The sequence below is a fragment of the Gossypium raimondii genome, chromosome 4 (genome assembly GCF_025698545.1).
Source record: "Gossypium raimondii isolate GPD5lz chromosome 4, ASM2569854v1, whole genome shotgun sequence".
NCBI classification, from domain to species: Eukaryota; Viridiplantae; Streptophyta; class Magnoliopsida; order Malvales; family Malvaceae; genus Gossypium; species Gossypium raimondii.
Genome location: NC_068568.1, coordinates 11,820,097 through 11,840,907, shown reverse-complemented (window position 1 = coordinate 11,840,907; position 20,811 = coordinate 11,820,097). Strand labels below are relative to the sequence as shown.

At 33.4% G+C, this 20,811-nt stretch overlaps 2 protein-coding genes across 2 annotated transcripts; one reads left to right on the top strand and one right to left on the bottom strand.

Annotated features, from left to right (window-relative positions):
* The first annotated feature begins 10,853 nt into the window (after nt 1-10,853).
* On the top strand, nt 10,854-13,266 carry LOC105780257 (hsp70 nucleotide exchange factor fes1). Its single transcript, XM_012604476.2, has 6 exons — nt 10,854-11,119; nt 11,223-11,365; nt 11,462-11,512; nt 11,878-12,099; nt 12,206-12,308; nt 12,520-13,266. Exons 1-6 carry the CDS (start codon nt 11,034-11,036, stop codon nt 13,031-13,033), a joined length of 1,119 nt encoding a protein of 372 aa, XP_012459930.1. The 5' UTR covers nt 10,854-11,033; the 3' UTR covers nt 13,034-13,266.
* Nucleotides 13,267-13,422: 156 nt separating this feature from the next.
* On the bottom strand, nt 13,423-14,950 carry LOC105780258 (protein SRG1). The gene is made up of 4 exons (XM_012604477.2): nt 14,681-14,950; nt 14,315-14,562; nt 13,901-14,225; nt 13,423-13,814 (listed from the first exon to the last, which is right to left on the bottom strand). Exons 1-4 carry the CDS (start codon nt 14,948-14,950, stop codon nt 13,563-13,565), a joined length of 1,095 nt encoding a protein of 364 aa, XP_012459931.1. The 3' UTR covers nt 13,423-13,562.
* Nucleotides 14,951-20,811: the final 5,861 nt, after the last annotated feature.

Below are 20,811 nucleotides of genomic sequence, written 5' to 3'. Positions count from 1 at the left end.
GGAGTCAACTGCTCCGATAGCCAAGACTAGCCATCTCCTTAATTGGAATTGTAAACGACATAGTAATCTTTCTTAGTATTTGAATCAAATGCCCACTTGGATTCTTTTATGAGATTACAGACCCATTTAGATTATCTACTGAAGTAATTTGTCTTTCTCGCAACGTAAACGTTCTTACAATGCCACTTATCATCAATTTGAACTTAGAGAATCAATGAGCTAATATTTGTTTGTCACAATTTCACTATGCATACACAATATGAAAGACAAAATACAAAAGACATAAAAGTGAAATGTGAAGTTTATTTATTAATCGTTCAAATACATATAAAACAATTACATGTTTATTACAATATGAGCACATTTCCCAACAAAATTACCATGCCACCCCTAGGGTTTGAAAACGCTAGGTATTTAGTCCCCTATTTGTTGGAAATGTGCCCATATTGTAGTAAACATGTAATTGTTTTCTATTTATTTGAACAATGAATAAATAAATAAATTTAATTTCATATTTCACTATTATGTCTTTTGTATTTTGCATGCATAGCGAAATTGTGACAAGCAAATATTAGCTCATTGGTTGTCTAAGTTCAAACTAAAGATAAGTGGCATTGTGAGAACATTTACATTGCGAGAATGACAACTTACTTCAATAGATAATCTAAATAAGTCCGTAGTCCTGTAAAAGAATCGAAATGAGCATTTGATTTAAATACTTAGAAGAATTATTATGTCATCTACAATTCCAATTTAGGAGATGACTAGTCTTGGATATCGGAGAAGTTGACTCCACGGGTAGAGACATAGATGTATGCATTGGTAAAATGATAAATTGGATTGGACCCAAGATGAATTAATTTTGAATTCATTTGTGAATTAGTCCACTTGTGACGTTCATGGTGTGATTTACCTAAATCCTGAGTTAGTCACTGACCATGCGTATACAACTCATGTAACACCCCTAACCTATATCCGTCGCTGGAACTGGGTTACAGAGCATTACCAAAATTTACAGAACAAATAAACAAATATTTCATATCATATAGCATTCATATCAGAAACCAGTTGTAATCAAGCATAATGTCCCTTATGTGAGCCCTCGACGCCCAAAATACACATTAGAAACAAGTTGGGATTGAATCGAGTACTCAAAGAATTTTTTGAAAAATATTAAATTTTTTCAAAGGTGCAGGGGACACACGCCCGTGTCATCTAGCCGTGTGTCATACACAGCTAAGACACACACCCGTGTCTTTGCCCATGTGGACAAAAATAGGTCATTTTCCAAGCCACATTTCTCACCCAAATTGACATCAACCTATACGCATTAAGTTACACATCACCAAACCATAACAAGACATTTAAATCAAGCTAGAATCATGTCCTAAACATGTGTTACCACAACATACAACCAATATGCCTTTCGGCACCTCAAATAACATCTTATAACATGTCAATCAACATCCACAATCACCTATTGGTCTAACCACATATATGCATAATTATGCCAAATATACCAATTCAAACCAATCATCAATATACTTATAAGTTCACCATCACTCAAACATATCAAACACACATCAAACATGATAAGCCATATATATGTATCAAAATATATCAAACACAAGTCATTCAAATAGCTAATCACAACAAAACATTTACATGCCAACATTTAGCCAAATTAACCTATACATGTCATTATAACCAAAATTGATTTACTATATATACCGAAATAGGCCTATGGATAGTGTGAAGTAACTTCGACCAGCTTCCAACCAAATCGAGCTTCCGAATTACTATAAAACAGGAAAAATAAAACAGAATAAGCATTTAAGCTTAGTAAGTTCGTATAACATAAATTTAACTTACCATTATTTCACATATAAGGTAAGCATACAAAACATATTCCAATCAACTTGGCCAAAAGCCTAAATACATACCTTCAACACGTTAGCCATGTAAGCACATATAATAGCCCATCATCATGGATGAACAAAGTCATCAAACAAGTTCCACATACATGTAACAATCATTTCATGCTTCAATATATCAAGTAATATCATTTCCATGTACTTCATGTATACACGGGTAACAGTTCATTCCAAAATTATATTATCTCATATCAGAACTTAACTCGTTGAACCATTTAAAATATCGTTAGATACACGAGTAGTACACACAAAGTGTACAAAACTGTAATCTATCAATTCATGTACATGTATGTTTATACAAACATGTAAACGGGAAGCTCTTTCGAGCCATATAACGGGAAGCTCATGTGAGCTGTATAACGGAAAGCTTTTGTGAGCCAAATATCAGGAAGCTCAAGAGAGCCATTAATCGGGAAGCTCATGAGAGCTAAATAACGGGAAGCTCGTGAGAGCCAAGTATTGAGAAGCTCGAGAGAGCCAAATATTGGGACATTCATAAGAGCTGTGGTGTGTCCACAACACATGCATGATCACAACCAATTCAGGAACCCTAATGACATGTCATTTGTATCCTTCGATTTTTTAAGGTTCAAACAAGACTCGGTACTTGTCGGATATGTGGTAGATATTATACATGGAATTTTATACAAATTACACACAATAATATTCAATTTAAAACATATAAATATACAATTTAGTTACACGAACTTACCTCGACAAGTGTACGTAAGTTCGTAGGCTACTAATCTGATACTTTCTATTTTCCTCTATCTAACTCTGTATTAGGTCTATCTGAATCTATACTAATAAATTTAAGTCAATTTAATATAATTAATATTCAATTCAGTCCAATACATATCTTTTGAAAAATTACTATTTTACCCTATACTTTTAATTAATTACGATTTTGTCCCTAAGCTTGGAAAATGAAATTCATACAATTTAATCATTATTTCAAGCCTTATTGATTTTCATATATATATATATATATATATATATATATATCCATAGAATCCCATGTATTTCAAAAATTCATAATTTTTCCATAAATTTTTATCTTTTCAATTTAGCCCATAAATCATAATTTCATCAAAATTCTCTTTACAAAAGTTGTTTATCTATCAATAACCTTTCATTTTCTACCATAAAACTTCATAATTAAACTATAATCATCCATGAAAAACCCTAACACTTTAATAGTTTTAAAAATTAATCCCTAGATAGCTAGATTAAGTTATTATGATCTCGAAAATATATTAAAAACAGGACAAGAATACTCACCTAACTAAGCAAAATAAGCTTTTCTATCTTCAAGCTTCCATGACTAGGGTTTCCATGTTTTTATTTTAGGAAATATGATGAAAATGATAATATTTTAATTATTTAATTCATTTATCATCATTTTATCATTTACTTTCCAAAATTAACCTTACTAATGTACTAAATTCCAATGATGAATAATCACTAACTACACTAAATGGTCTCTTTGTGATAAGGACCTCCAATTTTAAATTCCGTAGCTATTTGGTACCTTTAGCCACTAGAATTCAACTTTTGCACTTTATGCAATTTGGTCCTTTTAATCAAATTAGACATGTAAATGATAAAATTTCTTAACAAAATTTTCATATGATATTTCTATCATACTATAGACCATAAAATAATATTAAAATAAATTTTCTTCTGACCTCAGATTTGTGGTCCCAAAACCACTGTTTTGATTTCACTAAAAACGAGTTGTTACAACTCATGTGCTTTGATATAAGTGGAGGATCGAGCCCATAACTGATATGTTGGGTACATGACTTGTGCATAGCATGGCTTTCATAGCAACAGTGGAATTCATAGCTCAATCAAATAGTTAATGATAGCCTCTCATTGGCATTGTATGGATTGATAAATATGGAACGTGGTCACAGGTTGCTCGTTCTCGAATGAGCAATTTATCACAGTCATTTGATGATAGTGATCACATTAATCATTAAGAAGCCACAATGGTGACAATGAGATAAAATAAGATTGTATTGAGTGAACGGATTTAACTCAAAGGAATTAATGATATCATATGAGGGTAACACACACATGACGAGGTCATTAGACAAAACAGTTGGATGGATTGCTTTCGTAAAGAGTATACAATAAGGAGTTTTCAATCATGTTACTTATTGTAGACCGACTCTATGATTAAATAATTGTGAATTATCAGAACGATGCTTCTAGACATAATTGTAATTACTAGAGCCTAATTGTATATGTCTGATTGGTCCCTCTGCTAGCTCAACAAAAGCTCGATCGGACTGCATTTGAATCAGAAGAAAATTCTACGATTTTAGAAATAATTTAATTGAGTCGATTTATTCAATTTTGAATTAAATTAGGTGATTGTGAGAATTGTTCAACTAGAGAATTTGATTAAAGAATTTTCTTGAAAAATTAATTTGGAAAATCTAAGTGATTTTTGAGAAAATTAATTTTGATCAAGTAAAATTAAATTAATCAAATTAATTAAAATTAATATGATATTTTTAAAAATTAATTTTCAAGTCAGATAATTTCCCTAATAGGTAATTGAACTTGAAAATTGGACCTAAGATCGTAAATTGGGCCCGAGAGCCCAAAATCGAGACCAAGACCCAAAAATTGGTTGAACCAGGACTGGTATATGAAACCGGGCCGACTGTCCAATTGGTGGCTAGACTGGACCGACCGTGTTGTCATTGATCCAGATCAAAGCGACAGAAGTTGAACCGGCTCGGGGTGCAGTAAGGGTGTCGTACCTGCATCACAAGACATATCGGTGCCGACGGTTGCGACGGCCTCGATGGCCGACGATGGTTGGTCTTCAGTGGTTGAGTAGTGGAAGAGTTACACTCCTATTGGGAATCTACTAGAGAATTTGATTTCAGATTAACTATTCTAAAAATAATATTATTTTAATAGTTTAATATTAAATTTAATTTAATACTCATCTTAATAGTATTTTATTAATTTAATATTAAAGTGATTATCTTAATATTAAATTTTATTTAATGTTTATCACAAGATAAACATTCTATTATTTTAATAAGATTTAATATTAAATTTAATCTAATAAATATTATATTAAATTAATATTAAAGTGATTAAGTTTAATCATAGTTGAACTTTCTAAAATCTCCATATATAAAAAGAGCATTCGGTTAGTATTTTACAAACACTTGAATTCAAAAGAAAGTTGTAGAGAGAAAATTCTCTGAAGAGATTATGTCAAAAAATTTCTATAGATATTTTTTATTTACAACTTGACCCAAAACTTTAGAAAAATTACAAAATTACCCCACTAGTTATTTTTGTGAAAAATTTTCGGATTTGAAGTGCGCCCGCACTTGACAGATGTGAGCTTGAGGATAGCGAAGAAGATTACGTCGGGAAATGTATTCATTCTAGGCCGTGGAGTCATAATATGGAGAAGTGTTAAAACAAACTTGTATTGCTGACTCTATTATAGAGGCCGAGTATATGGCTGCTTCTGAGGCAATGAAAGAAGCAATGTGGCTTTAAAAGTTTTTAATGGATCTTGAAGTCATTCCTGGTATGGAAAAAGCTATAACATTAGATTGTCGTAACAGTGCTACAATAGCTAATACCAAGGAAATGAGAAGTCAAAACAGGACGAAACACATTGATCGGAAGTATCACTTGATACAAGGGGCAGTAGCCGAAGGAATTGTAGATGTGATGAAAGTAGCTTTTAAAAGTAACCTTGCAGATCCGTTTACTAAGGCTCTTGTAACTATGAGTTTTAACAAACACGTCAAGGATATGTGAATGCAAAACATGACACATTTACTTCATTAGGGCAAGTGGGAGGTTGTTGGGAAATATGCCCATATTGTAGTAAACATGTAACTATTTTCTATTTATTTGAATGATGAATAAATAAATAAAGTTAATTTCACATTTCACTATTATGTCTTTTGTATTTCTGTCTTTTTATATTTTGCATGTATAATGAAATTGTGACAAGCAAATATTAGCTCATTGATTGTTTAAGTTTAAACTGAAAATAAGTGACATTGTAAGAACGTTTACATTGCGAGAAAGACAACTTACTTTAGTAGATAATCTAAATAAGTCCGTAATCTCGTAAAAGAATCGAAGTGAGCATTTGATTCAAATACTTAGAAGGATTATTCTGTCGTCTACAATTCCAATTGGGGAGATGGCTAATCCTGGCTAAATGAGAAGTTGACTCCACGGGTAGAGATATAGAGGTATTCGTTAGTAGAATGATACATTGGACTAGACCCAAGATGAATTATATCTAAATCTGTTTGTGAATAAATTCACTTGTGATGTTCATAGTGTGATTTACCTAAATCCTGAGTTAATTACTAACCATGCGTATGCAACTCATGTGCTTTGATATAGTGGAGACTTATGCTCTAAAGATGATTGAACCTATAACCGGTATGTTGGGTACATGACTTGTGTATGTCATGAATTTACTAGCAACAATGGAATTCATAGCTCAATTAATGAGTTAATGATATCCTCTCATTGTTATTGTGTGGATTGATAAATATGGAACGTGGCCACGGGTTACTTGTTCTCGAATGAGCAACTTATCACAGTCATTTGTTGACAGTTATCATATTAATCATTAAGAAGACACAATGGTGACGATGAGATAAAATAAGATTGTATTGAGTGAACGGATTTGACTTAAAGGAATCAAGGATATCATATAAGGGTAACACACACATGACGAGGTCATTGGACAAAACAATTGGATTAATTGCTTCTGTAAAGAGTATAGAATAAAGAGTTTTCAATCATGGTACTTCTTGTGGATTGACTCAATGATTAAGTAATTGTGAATTATCGAAATGATGCTTCTGGACATAATTACAATTACTAGAGTCTAATTGTATATGTCCGATTGGTCCTTCCGCTAGCTCAACAAAAGCTCGATCGGATTGCATTTGAATCAAAAGAAACTTCTACGACTTTGGAAATAATTTAATTGAGTCAATTTATTCGATATGGAATTAAATTAGGTGGTCGTAAGAATTTTTCAATTAGAGAATTTGATTAAATAATTTTCTTAAAAAATTAATTTGGAAAATCTAAGTGATTTTTGGGAAATTAATTTTGATCAAGTAAAATTAAATTAATCAAATTAATATGATATTTTGGAAATTAATTTTCTAGTTAGACAATTGGCCTAATGGGTAATTGAATTTGAAAATTGGATTTGAGATATTAAATTGGGTCCGAGAGCTCAAAATTGAGACAAGACCAAAAAACTGGTTGAATTGGGCCCGGTATGTGAAATAGGACCAGCGATCCAACCAGTGGCTAGACTGGACTGGTTGGGTTGTCACTGACCCAAACCGAACTGGCAGTAACTGAAAAGGCTCGGGGTGTCGTAAGGGTGTCGCATCTGCATCATTGGACATGGCGGTGCCGGCGGCTACGACGACGACATCCCTGTGGTCAACAACAGTTTGTCTTCAGTGGTTGAACAGTAGAAGAGTTACACTCCTACTGGGAATCTACTAGAGAATTTGATTTTAGATTAATTATTTCAAAAATAATAATATTTAAATAGTTTAATATTAAATTAAATTTAATACTTATCTTAATAGTATTTTATTAATTTAATATTAAAATTATTATCTTAATATTAAATTTAATTTAATGTTTATCTTGTAGATAAACATTTTATTATTTTAATATGATTTAATATTGAAGCGATTAAGTTTAATCATAGTTGAACTCTCTAAACTCTCCTTATATAAAGAGAACCTTGTGTCATTATTTTATAAACACTTGAATTCAAGAGAAAATTCTCTGAAGAGATTATTTCAGAAAGTTTTTAGAGATATTTTTCTGATTTACAACATGACCTAAAAATTTAGAGAAATTGCGAAATTACTCCACTGGTAATTTTTGTGAAAATTTTTTTGATTCGAAGCAAGCCACACTTGACAAACGTGAGCTTGAGGATAGCGAAGAAGACTACTCGGTCGAAGCGCTCATCCTAGACGAATCGAAAATATACAATTTTGATTAAGTATTTATTACTTTAGATATCACAACGAAGATCTTGTTTTGGAAAAAAAATTAAAACTCTGATTTTTCCCTAAATTTATTTTCCGTTGCATTTTCCAAACTCATTTCCTAATTACATTTGAATTTTTGCTTCCTTCTCCAATCCAAACAGAATTTTTTTTTCCCTATTTCTTCTCCCTTTTCTTTTCCATCCTCTTCTTGGCATCATATTTTCTTTCCATTGTTGAAATCTTTTGCTTCCAGAATCAAAATTCAATCATGTTCAAGTCGTTCCCTTACCAATTGTCGATTTCGCCATTGATAGCATCTGATATTTTTCATCAAGGTTCAGTAAGTACATTTGTTTCGATTAGTAGAACTCGTAAATTCCACAATAGCATCGATCCACGTCGATCTTTCAATTTGATTACGTTCTTTTATGATTCTTTCCGAAATCTTCCATTAATTTTGATTAAATCTTGATACCCATTGTTAACTCATGCATAAATATAGTTTGAAAGGCCTATTTTTGGTACATCAAATCAGATTTGATCATGAGGGACTTTGATCGTGCTTTTGGTGAAAGGTGTATATTTTTTATCAAGCGAACCAGGGCAAATTGTCCCTAGGATTAAGGCCACACGATTTGCTAAATGGGTGTATGGACTACATGACCCTTTATACGGCCATGTATCTTAGAAACCTAGGGTAGTTCGAATCTCACATGTCCTGCCACACGACTGTGTCTCTCCTATAGGTTAATTTTGCAATTTCCACACAACCACAGTCTGTTACACGGCTGTGTGACCCTTACTTTATAGTTTTGCCCATAATTTTATGATTTGTTCAATTTAGCCCTAAATAGTCCGAACACATGACAAACATGTCTTTTGCTACTGAATTGATTTGTTATGAACATATTATTTACTGTATTGATATGATATAGGCATATTAATTGCTATCGTATTGATCTGTTATAAACATATTAATTGCTACCGAAATGATCTGCTATAAGCATACTAATTGTTATCGTATTGATCTGTTATAAATATGACATATTACATTGCATGGTGTGGGATGATATGTACGGAGGAAACATTGGTAGTTTATTTGCAAATTTGCTGTGCAAACCACAACCATCGACAGTCTATCTATAAATTTGCTGTGCATCCACAACCAGAAGTAGATTCTATCTGTGAGATTTTGCTGTGTATCCATAGCTAGAGGCAAATTCTATTTGCAAGATTATGTTGGGCATCTATTGCTAGTGGCAGATCTCATTTGCAATATTTTGTTGTGTGTCCACAACCATTAGCAGTTTATTTGCAGATTATTGGTGGTTAAACCACAACCCGGTATATAGGTTGATTAGAGTTTAGAGGAAACTCCCATTATGGTGTATAAAAGAGTTGGGTAGGATTTTTCTTTGATATAATGAAATTGCATTGCCATTCATAAATGCGTGCATACATAAACTGTGAATTCTGAGATATTACATTGATGATTGATTCATAAAATTGATACTCTGAATTGATAATTGATTGTGATCATTCTAAGAGTTACTATTTAGTATGTTTCACCGACTATTTGCACTGATTTTCTTATAATTGAATTCACAATGAGCTTCATAGCTCACTCCCCTTTTATTACCATCTCTACAGATAACCCATTAGGTTAGGACGCGAGCACGTCATTCGGAGGGTTTCAGCTCTGTTTTGTTTTTATTAAAATATTTTAGATTTATTATTTAATATTTTGTTACTCAGAGATTATATTGTTTTATTTTAAATTTGTGGCACGAGACTCAAGATTTGAGTTTAAATAGCATGCATGGCATTTAATTTAATTTTAGGATGTGGAAAATATGGTTTTTAATTATTTATGCATAAATTCTGATTTTTACTAAATTAAAACTAAGTTGAATATCATTTTTCCGCTGCTAGATTGTAATTGAAATTGTGGTAATAAATAAATGAAAAATTAACTATGTTTTCTTAAAAGTAGTCACCATTACATAGGAAAGTTAATCTAAATCGGTTTTTTTTTATAACTCGTAAACTTTTCTAAGAATAGACTATGTTTTCTACTAAAATAAATAAATCTTTTAATATGACTGTTTATAAACTCCAGTAACTCTGCTAGGCCATTTTGGTGGCTAATGTAATTTTTCGAATTCGGGCTTAACATATAGACTAGGTTGGGAAGGTTACATCTTTTTTCTTTTCCAAACTTAAAATCCTGTTTAACCTTAAGAGTGTGTTTAGATGAAGTAAGCATTTTAAAAATCACCAATTCAAAATACTAGTATTTATATTTGATTTGTTTTGATAAATAACTGATTTAGGAAAAAGAATAGGTTATTAAAATTTTACAAATTTAAAAAAAAGTATAAAAGAAGAATAATTAGATTAAAAATAAATAAAATATAAAAAATTAATAGGGATTCCATTATATTTGTAAAAAAATTATAAATAATTTTAAAAAAATAAATAAAAAGGGAATTTGAAGTTTAAGTGACTTCAACCCCAAAATGTGAGTTGTTCCTCTTTGGATCATGTTTTGGAAATGTAAAACTTTGTGGTTGCATGGGGTTTGGGGAGGAAGTTTGATGAGTTCAAATGGAATGAGTTTTGAATAGGATTGGGTGTTTTTAGTGTTTAGGATTGGTTAGAAATGTTGGGAGTGAGGGATAATGGGTGGTGGTGAAAGAGTATGGCAATAGTGTGGGATGGGATATTTTGGATTTTACTGTAATTTACCCTTAAAAGAACACTTTGTAAAAGAAATAAAAAGCCTATACTGGGCCTTAAACCCAAACCGACATAGTGAATTTGGGCCCATGGGTAGATCCAATCAAAATGCAAAGCTTAGGTCTTTCAGTCGAGAAAAGTCGGTAGGCCGCAGCGCTTTCCGCCACTTTCTAATCTAAAACGAAAAGTCTCGAATCGCCTGGAATTTTCGCTGAAATTCTCTATTAAAAGGAATTCCGACCAGTTCTGCAGAATCCCTTGTTCAATTTATTTGCAAGAAACGAAGGTTGTGATTTAGTTAGAATAAGAAACTATGGCCAAAGACGGACCCAACTGGGATGGATTGCTGAAGTGGAGCATTGCTAACTCTGATGGAACTCGACCTACTCGTAATTTAAGGTAACCCCATCTTTTTTTTCCTCAAGGACCTTTTTTTTAATTTTATTTTTACGATCGTCAATTGATATTTAGCGGGTAATCAATTATTCGTTTATTTGTTTAGTGAGGAAGATAAAAGATGGTTTATGGAAGCAATGCAATCGCAGACCGTTGATGTGATTAAGCGAATGAAAGAGATAACTATGGTTATGCAAACTCCAGAGCAGGTTTTGGAAGCTCAAGGAGTTACAGCTGCTGATATCGAAGGTACTATTGCACAATCCCCAAGGTGTTTTCAAGCTTTCTCTTTTGTTTCTAGGTTTTAAGAGTACCTTTGTTTGCTTACTTATTTGATGGTGGCAGATATGTTGGATGAGTTGCAAGAGCACGTTGAGTCTATTGACATGGCAAATGGTAAGTTCTATTGTTTTGAGATTATTACCTAGCTGTTCTTTCCTAACTGATTTCTTTATCATGAATGCTTAATTTGATGCATTACATTGGCTGCTTAGAATTTCCTTTTTTGGGATAAGTAATTCTTTAGGATGCTACCAATAATGGAATTGGGATTTTCAATTTCATAGACTTGTTGCATCATATAACTTCTATTTTAGCCTTGATACCGTTCCTGCAAGTATAAGTTTTGTCTGTGAAATGGCTGTAGGCAAAAACGTCGCCCTTTATTTAGCCCTCTAGTCTTTTCAACGGATCTTTAGCCTGTTTGTTTTCATCCACTTTCGAAAAATCTATACTTAACACAGTCTGTGCATTTGAGGCAGATCTACACTCAATTGGTGGTTTAGTCCCTCTCCTTGGTTATCTGAAGAATTCACATGCTAATATTCGAGCCAAAGCTGCAGAAGTCGTATCCACCATTGTACAAAATAATCCCCGGAGTCAACAGTTGGTTATGGAAGCAAATGGCTTAGAGCCTCTCCTTTCCAATTTTGCCTCTGACCCTGATGTAACTGTTCGAACCAAAGCACTTGGTGCAATATCTTGTGGGTACAACTGTTGTTCTATAGTATACTTCTTAATTCTTAATTTCAGTGAACATGCTCATACAAAAACATGACATGGCATTTTCTTTTTGCAATTGGATTTCAGCCTTGATCCGCCACAACAAACCCGGTATTGCTGCATTTCGACTTGCAAATGGTTATGCAGCCTTGAGAGATGCTGTGGGAGCTGATAGTGCAAGATTTCAAAGGTAATCTTGGGATAGGTCTTTGTAGTCCGGGTCTGCATCATCTTATTGCTGTTATTAGGTTTCAGGGTTTCATTCTAGGATGTCTCCAACGTATGAGGAAATGATTTTTAGATATCAAATAAATTCCTATGGTTCAAAGATCACTTGTGTATTTTTTCTCTGGTTAGTTTCCCTACTATGGTTTTCTCATTTAATTCTCTTTTTCTTCCAGGAAAGCCTTGAACTTGATTCAATATCTACTGCATGAAAATCATTCAGATTGCAATGTTGTAAACGAGCTGGGGCTCCCTCGTGTAATGTTGCATCTTGCCTCGAGTGAGGATGCAGAAGTAAGAGAAGCTGCTCTTCGTGGTCTCCTTGAGATTGCCCGGGACAAGACAGGTGGGAGTAATGGTGGTTTAGGTGAAGAAGATGAGAAGCTGAAGCAAATTCTCGAGGAACGAATTAAAGGTATCAGCTTGATGTCTCCTGAAGACCTTGGGGCTGCTAGGGAGGAAAGGCAGCTTGTGGACTGTCTGTGGAGTACATGTTATAAGGAGCCTTCGTCCCTTCGAGAGAAGGGACTTTTATCACTTCCTGGTGAAGATGACCCTCCACCTGATGTTGCCAGCAAGCATTTTGAGCCTCCTCTCAGAGGTTGGGCTGCAAATCATACTGGCGATTCAAAGCCCAGTGTGAAAAAGCAGGAGGCTCCTCTATTATTAGGACCAATCCCTCCAAACTGACGGAAACCAATATTCAAGGTACCAGTACAAAAAATCAAACTGAATCTGAAAGGGGCTGGGAAATCTTCACCTATAGGCTGAAGCCGTAGGCTAGTTTATTTATCATATCCTGATAAAATTAGCACTAGATTTGTTTATTTTCACACTGTTTTTCCTTATTGCACGCTGTTATATGCCTCTGGGTATGTGTATTCTCCTTTGGCTTAATGGAAAAATTATTAGTGAGATGTAAATACTCGTGGCTTTCTTACTTTATTTGGTTGTTCATTCAAGTATGGGATAAATTCTAATTCTAATATTTTTGTTAACAACAATCAAACAGTTGGACCTTTTCTTTTTAATTAAGATATGGATACTTGAGGCAACAATAGCGGTGAAGAATCATCTGGTGAAATGAACAAAAACTGCTCTTTAATGGTTAATGTTATTGATCTTTTCTATAAAAAAGGGAACAGAAACTAAAGCGAGAGTTTGAATCTATGCATCTGGTGTTTGCCTTGGTCCTCAAAACTCCCCATATTTGACTTCCTTAACCTTCAATCTTAGCCATCTGGGTATGTGCTTTGCCCTCCATTTTTTTATTCATGGAGCTTCTCAAATACTCCCCATATCTCACTTTTTTAAAAAGCTGCTGTTTTGTTTTTGAGTCGACCATGTGACTTAGGGGCCCAATCTCTACCTCATCGTGCGGAAACAGGAATGATGCATAAGAAATTCTTGCCTTATTATAATTCGCAACTGCTCTGTGCTCAACACTCTTGTACTTGCCATTACTCCATATCTGACATACAAAGTAAAATAATAAAAGAGCCAGCTCAAATTTTGTCTTTGCTTACACCAACACCAATGAAAACATGTTTTATTTACCTCAAAGACATCGCCGACATTCACCACCAGTGCATCTGGGATTGAATTAACCGGAACCCACTCGTTGTTATGCTTAATCTGCAATCCACACACATCATCTTCCTGCATAAGTATGGTTATAGTGCTTGTGTCTGAATGTGGGCTAACACCTAGTACTTGGTCCGGTTTGGAGCAGGGAGGGTAGTAGTTCACTCTGTAAGCTTGCACCAATTGTTTATGCAGTCCAAGCAGAGCTTCCTTGTCCATTTCCATGATCAGAGAAAATGATTGAAAGAGCTCAGTTGCAACTTTTCGGATTGCATTTGAATATTCTTCTATGATTTCCCTATATGACAATATATTTGAATTAACATAGAGAAAATACGACTGGAAAATGCAAGTGCTATGGTTTGGCCATATCATCTGAATACATACTGGAGCCCTTTTGGTGAATTGGGCCAAAACTTGAGCTTCCTATAATGTGAGGGGTGAACCAAAAGTATGAGTGCATCCGACCAGTCCAGTATTTGATCTTCGGAAACGACATATGCATGCCCATACCCTTGTATATCGTCTGAGGGCATGGCATACTTGTTTTTCTCTTCTAGTGAAAGCTCAAAAAACTCAGCTGCAGCATCCTTCATTTTCTGCGATACTTGCTTTGCAACTCCATGATTTACCACCTGCCAAAAATCCAGCAATTGTAACTCTAAAAAGGCAGCCAACTTATCTTTGTCATACTTGAAATATTGTTCATTTTTTACACCCTACCCTGCATATTCTTTCACTAACAATACATACCTGAAAGAAACCCCATTCTAGGCAAGCCAGATCCAGTTTGGTTAGCTCCTCATTGTTTCCCATAAACAGCAAAGACAAATCAATGACAGGAATAACTGAAGAAAGATATGACGTATCAGTATCTTTTGGCCTATCTTCCACTTCCCTAACATATCTTTGTGGAACCTGCAAAGGATCCTTCCTCACCAGCTCTTGAACATTAGGAACTGGAATTGATGGAGCATAAGTGGGTGCCTCTTCATTGTCTAGAAAGTTTCCATTTGAACCCATGGTTTCCTGTATTGTGGAGACCCTAACACATTTTCTTCCTATTTATAGTCTACTGCTTAAGTTAGCCGGCCCTTGCTAGTTTTTTAACCGTTAGCTGTACCGGATATTACCCTTCCGCTAAAAGAAAGATTCCTAATTAGATATTGTATTAACCCGAAATTTGGTCTTATTATAATGTAACTTACTTGGATGGGATATTAGTTTACTAGGGCTTTCTTCCCCTATGCATTTGGGATCCCTTCGATAAAACGAAAATTTTCACCTCATCATATCCGGAGTTATGGATATTAGACAATAGTTATACCATTTTAGTAGTTTAGGTCAGTTGTCATATTGAATTTGGGTTTTTCCGTTTTCTTCTTTTATGGACGGCAGAGGAGAATTATACACTGTTAAACACTACAACTTATGTACTTTTCGATGTGTCATTGTCAATAGAGGCAAGCCCCTTTCGAGCTCCAAGTGTTAATCTATTTGCTTCTTACTTAGAAACTGTTGGAACGTTGGTACACCCTATGTCGCAAAGGAAAAATAATTTTGGCGATAATAATTTATGAATATTCCAGGAACGGATATGGGTTGAGAAAGATTGAAATTATATCTTAAACGCTCTAAAACTACATTGGTATGGGGTTGATTCCTCTCACGATGTCGCAACCCTTAGTTGCAATGAAAGCGTCCTAGCCTCTACGTGATCCACCCGACAACTACGGCTGAAAAAATGCCCTAAAAAAACCTATTTCAAGAGTCTTTGCTCAAAAATTGAAATCACACAATGTTAGATGTGTTTCTACTTTGACAAGTAAAAGGGAGGCATTGAGGATATCCTCTTTGTTTCTATTCAAAACGACTTGAATGCAAGGATTAAAGGTTGATATCCTTTCCTTTTATTCAAAAACACATTTTGAAAGCACAGAATCACACATAACAATTATTAAAGGATTGCCATAAAATTATATTCTTTCTAAAATAATATGATTATTTTAAATCTCTTAAAATAATCCTTAACTGAAAATTACTAGATATCTAATTGGTAATTTCGGGCTCAGTCACGAAGTTATTTCACTATAGTATTGTGGCTGGGCTCTCCCCAATTACATACCATTACAAAAGTTACTCGACCAGTGCTCGTCTAATGACCTTGTCATAAGTGTGTTACCCTCATAGGATATTCTTAATCTCTTTGGGATAAATACATTCTCCTAATATGACCCTATTTTATCTCATGGTAACCGTTACATCTTCCTTCATGAAAAGTAATTACTATCAAATAGTAATTAAGTCATTCATCACAAAGACAAACAACCTGTGGCCACGTTTATTTTTCATCTATCATGTAATACCAATGAGAGGATATCATATTCCCATTCCTTGGGCTATGAGTTCCACTATTGTGAATGATGCTACATACTGCAAAAGTCGTATACCCAATACACCAACTTTTGGTTTCTTATCTATTTGAACTCAAGCTTCTACTTACATCAAAGTATACGAGTCATGCATATATAGTCAACCATCCACTTAGGATTAAGGTATGTCACACTATGAACGTCACAAGTGATTAAATCCATAAACAGAGTCATGATTTTTTACACTTGGTTTTGTCCGATGTACTGTCAGTCCTCACCTCTATGTCTCTATCTTCTGGGAGTTATCCGCTCCGATGCTCAAGATAAATCATCTCCCCAATTGGATTATAGACGATACATTTGTCTTTCAATCAATTTGCTCATTTCTAATTAGACTAAGGACATGTTTAAGTTCATCTACTAATATAAGTTGTCTTTCCGTATTATGATCTGGCCACGTAATACTGCTCAGTATTAGTTAAACATTAAATAACCAACGAGCTAATATTTGCTTCCGTTTTCCTTTGCATGCAAAAACCCTTAAGGACAATATGAAAAAAAAATATTAATATAATTCATGGATAATTTTATTAAACCAATCTGATTGAAAAAAATACAAAAATACAAATGAATATACTACACTTAGGGCACCAGATCCAATAGAAAGATGTAATGGTTACCATACGATAAAATATGATCATATTGGGAAAAAAATTTATCCTAAAGAGATTAAGAATATCTTATGAGTTTAATACATTTATGACAAGGTCATTGGACGAACACTTGATAAGTAGATTTCGTAATGGTATATAATAATGGAGAGCTCAGTCATGATACTTTATTGGAATGACTTCATGACTAAATAATGTGTAATTAATAAGCGAAAAGATGGAACTTAATTACAAATTATTTGAGCCCTAATTATATATGTCCAATCTGTCCCTCTACTAGATCGATACAACCAAAAACAAATTGCATGTAGAATCAATAGTAAGAAATGAATTAAAATGATGAAGCATGAGAAATAAATTGCATATATCACTATATGTAGTTAGTGCATTTTCTTGCTAAGTACAAAAGATGACTTAGGAATTAACTTAAGTTTTTGAATAATTATTTAATTAATTGTAATTATAGAATTGAAGTTCAAGTGGAAAGTAAATTAATTAGTCATCATGGATTTGTTGAATAAAAAACTAAATATAATTTCCTCATAAATTATATAATTCTCATGACTTTAACAAAATTAGAATTAGGTTGAGAAAGTAATTTAGTTAATTTAATTAATTAAATTAATTGGTCAAATAAATGATATTTTGGAAAATATTAAATAAATATTGGGTTGGATAAATTATAAGTGTTGGATAAAAGTCTAGATAACAAATATAATTGGACCCAATATATGAAAGACCCTATTTGGGCTTGATAAATGTAAGGGGTAGCAACCCTAGTATCCCATACGGGTGTGCTACTTCCTTATGCTTCTACTTAGAGTAGAAGTTGTATTTTCTATTAAATTATTATTATTTGAACAAAAGTCTTGTACTAATTCTCTATAAATAGGAACTATGTGTTGAGAAGAGATTGTACGAAATTGTGATTCCACGTCATCCATATTCCTTTCCAATAGGAGATTGAAAAATTAGATTTTTCCTCCTGATTTTCAGCTTCTTCCTCCTGAAAAAAATTCAAATCCAACTAAAAATGCTAAAAATCAGAAAGAAAAATTTGATTTGTCATTCTCCTATTGGAAAGAGATTAGGATGACGTGGAATCATAGTTCATACAATCTTTTCTCCTATGTGTTGAAATATTTACACACTTCACATATGTTGTTATTCTATAAAACAATAATGAAAATTTATTTTATAAAATAAATTCCATTTTTTTGGGGAAAACACATAGTTTCTGTTAAAAAGAGATTTAACTTTCATATTAAAAGTTAAATAAAATTTTTCATTTTGTGATTTGGTTCGTTTTGCTCGAGTCCATACTCGAGGTAATTCATAGTTCAAGAATAGTGAAGAAGGTTGTTCTGTAGAAAACTGAGATCAACTTAAGACTGCCTTGTACAAAGTACCACTATTTTAATTAAGTTTATTGCTATAAAATATCACAATGACTCAGTTTTAAAGAAAAATTTTAAACTTTCATTGTTCCTTAAAACATTGTTTTCTAACAATGAGTATCAAAGTCGAGTTGTGCTATGTTTATAGTATAAAGTAATACTAGGTTTTCTCTCATTCTCTCATTAATTGATTAAATTGAGATAAAATGCGATATTCTTTAAATTATATGCATGTTTGGATTATTATGTATGTGAATGAATGTATTAACTATTATATATGTTATGTTCTAAAGTAATTTTGTCGAAGGTTGTGATTCATTGAATTTATATCGGTTGTAATTTAGGTTTTTCATAAATTTTGGGTTTATAATTAGATCGTTGACTATTACCTTCACACATATTTATTTCAAACTTTTTTTGTTGTAAGATTAGAAAATTCATGTGAGTTGGGCACAAGTTAGGAATTTTTGTAACCTAAAATTTTGATGAACTGGAGAAACAAGCCAACCGACAATGTGATTGAAATCGAACGAGATGAAACAAACTCGATAAGACCTCTCGATGGTGGCTATTGTGTGTGAAATGGTATGCGAATTGTGCAAGTATACACTTCGAATCAAGTAATAAAGTGATAAGTGAGATCTTCTCCACAGGGATTGGATTAGGTATAAAAGTGGTCAAGTTATTATAACGAATTATGATTAATGTTATGGAAAAACCAAGTTAAGTACGCAGTGGTAAATTAAAGTAGTAAGGATGTGTGCAAAATGTATATTGACTAATATTGAAAAATGCTTAAGGCAAAGCAAGAGTGAAAATGCAATGGAAATTACAAGAACAATTACGTAAATTATCTGCAACTGAATAAATAAATAACTATGAATGTTATGGCAAAGGTACTACGACAAATGATTAAGGGTCTATGATGTTGATTTGGAAGGTTGGGATTACTAAGAATTTTCCGTTACTTTTAGTAACGCCTCAGCAAAATCGTACTTAATCTATTACTCAGAGGAGACCTAAAGTGACTAGCTTCTTTCGAGAGCTAGATCTCAAGTTACCTGGCCTGTGTCTATAGGCTTTAGCACGGTACCCTGCATTTTTTTGCCTTCATTCTATACAAACGGTGCTCTATGTCTAGAGTCTACTGCTAGTATTCGGCCGAATACTCGCTTGTATCATTCAATTCTAGTCCAACTAATCTGACCTTTTTAGAATTAGATTCAGTTTATGGGCATACTGCACACTTATCTATGTCTAGAGAATGTACTCATTCAATTGGGAAATAAAAACAATTGAATGAAAAAGTAGATTAAATCAAATATATGCTTCAACCACTAATGAAAATCAAAATTTCATCATGTAATCCCAACCCTATGAGATTTAGCTCATGGGTTGGCAAATAAAATTCAAGTTCAAAATAACACCCAACATCGTTTCGATCAAATCAATTTATGGGAGAACATATTAAGAAATAATGGAAGAACTTAGGAAGATGGTTGTCGCCAAGTCAATCCACAATCCAATAGCATAGTGTCCTGTGGTGGTTGAGAGGGACTGCTTTTGGTTTCCTCCTTTCGTCTCTACTCAGCTTCTACCCTCTATTGTTGCCTTCGGATCTCCACACTCCTTTAAGGTTTCCTCCTTTGGATTTTTATAAGCTTTTCTTCCTAGGGTAACTCCAACAACCTACGATATCTTCTCCTCTTTTTAGTTATATTTTTCTGGTACAAGTAGAGTTGGGCTGAAACTGGTATGTGTTGAGTGTTGACTCAGTCATCTTCTTGAAATTGCGGCGACATTTGTGTTGGCAAACTATCCAATCTTTTGGCCCGACAAACCTTCACTTCTTTATTTCTTTCTCCACATCATATACATGCCAAACCACCAAACTCAACCCTTCCACATGCAATTAAAAGTACCTAACATTTAAACACAACCCAAGCTCCTAATGTAATGATAAAAATACCAATGAAATGTCCTAAAATGCAACTAAATGTACCAAGTACAAGCAATTAGCTAGGTCTAAAGGCATGAAATATAACTGTTTTCAAGAGTTATCACACCTCCAAACCTGAGTTATTGCTTGTCCTCAAGCAAAATATGTATGAGTGCATGAATGCAAGTGCATATAACTCTCTTGTACTGTCAGTCTATTTGAAGATCAATATATACATTAGTTCTTAGCAATCTTCTTAAAAATTTGTTTGAGTTTCAAAGGTTCAGTTTAACAAAGGTAGTGTAGAAAATTGCTCCCGAAAAACAAAATTTCCTAAATGCCATGTGTTTTTTGGCTATAGCAAATATCTCCTAATTTACTCAGTTCATTTGTTACCTAACTCAAGTTACTCTTGCTCTAAGCATGCTTGAAATGCATAAACCATTTATATTTGTGTTTTTTTTCTTTAGAATATTAGTATATTAGGGGATTTAGCATGTCACAA

Coding starts and splice junctions, on each gene's coding strand:
- LOC105780257 (XM_012604476.2), top strand. CDS start 11,034: ATGGCCAAAGACGGACCCAACTGGGATGGATTGCTGAAGTGGAGCATT. Junction 12,100..12,205: donor AGCACTTGGTGCAATATCTT/GTGGGTACAACT, acceptor ATTGGATTTCAG/CCTTGATCCGCCACAACAAA. Junction 12,309..12,519: donor GATAGTGCAAGATTTCAAAG/GTAATCTTGGGA, acceptor TTTTTCTTCCAG/GAAAGCCTTGAACTTGATTC.
- LOC105780258 (XM_012604477.2), bottom strand. CDS start 14,950: ATGGGTTCAAATGGAAACTTTCTAGACAATGAAGAGGCACCCACTTAT. Junction 14,563..14,680: donor TAGAATGGGGTTTCTTTCAG/GTATGTATTGTT, acceptor GATTTTTGGCAG/GTGGTAAATCATGGAGTTGC. Junction 14,226..14,314: donor AATTCACCAAAAGGGCTCCA/GTATGTATTCAG, acceptor ATTGTCATATAG/GGAAATCATAGAAGAATATT.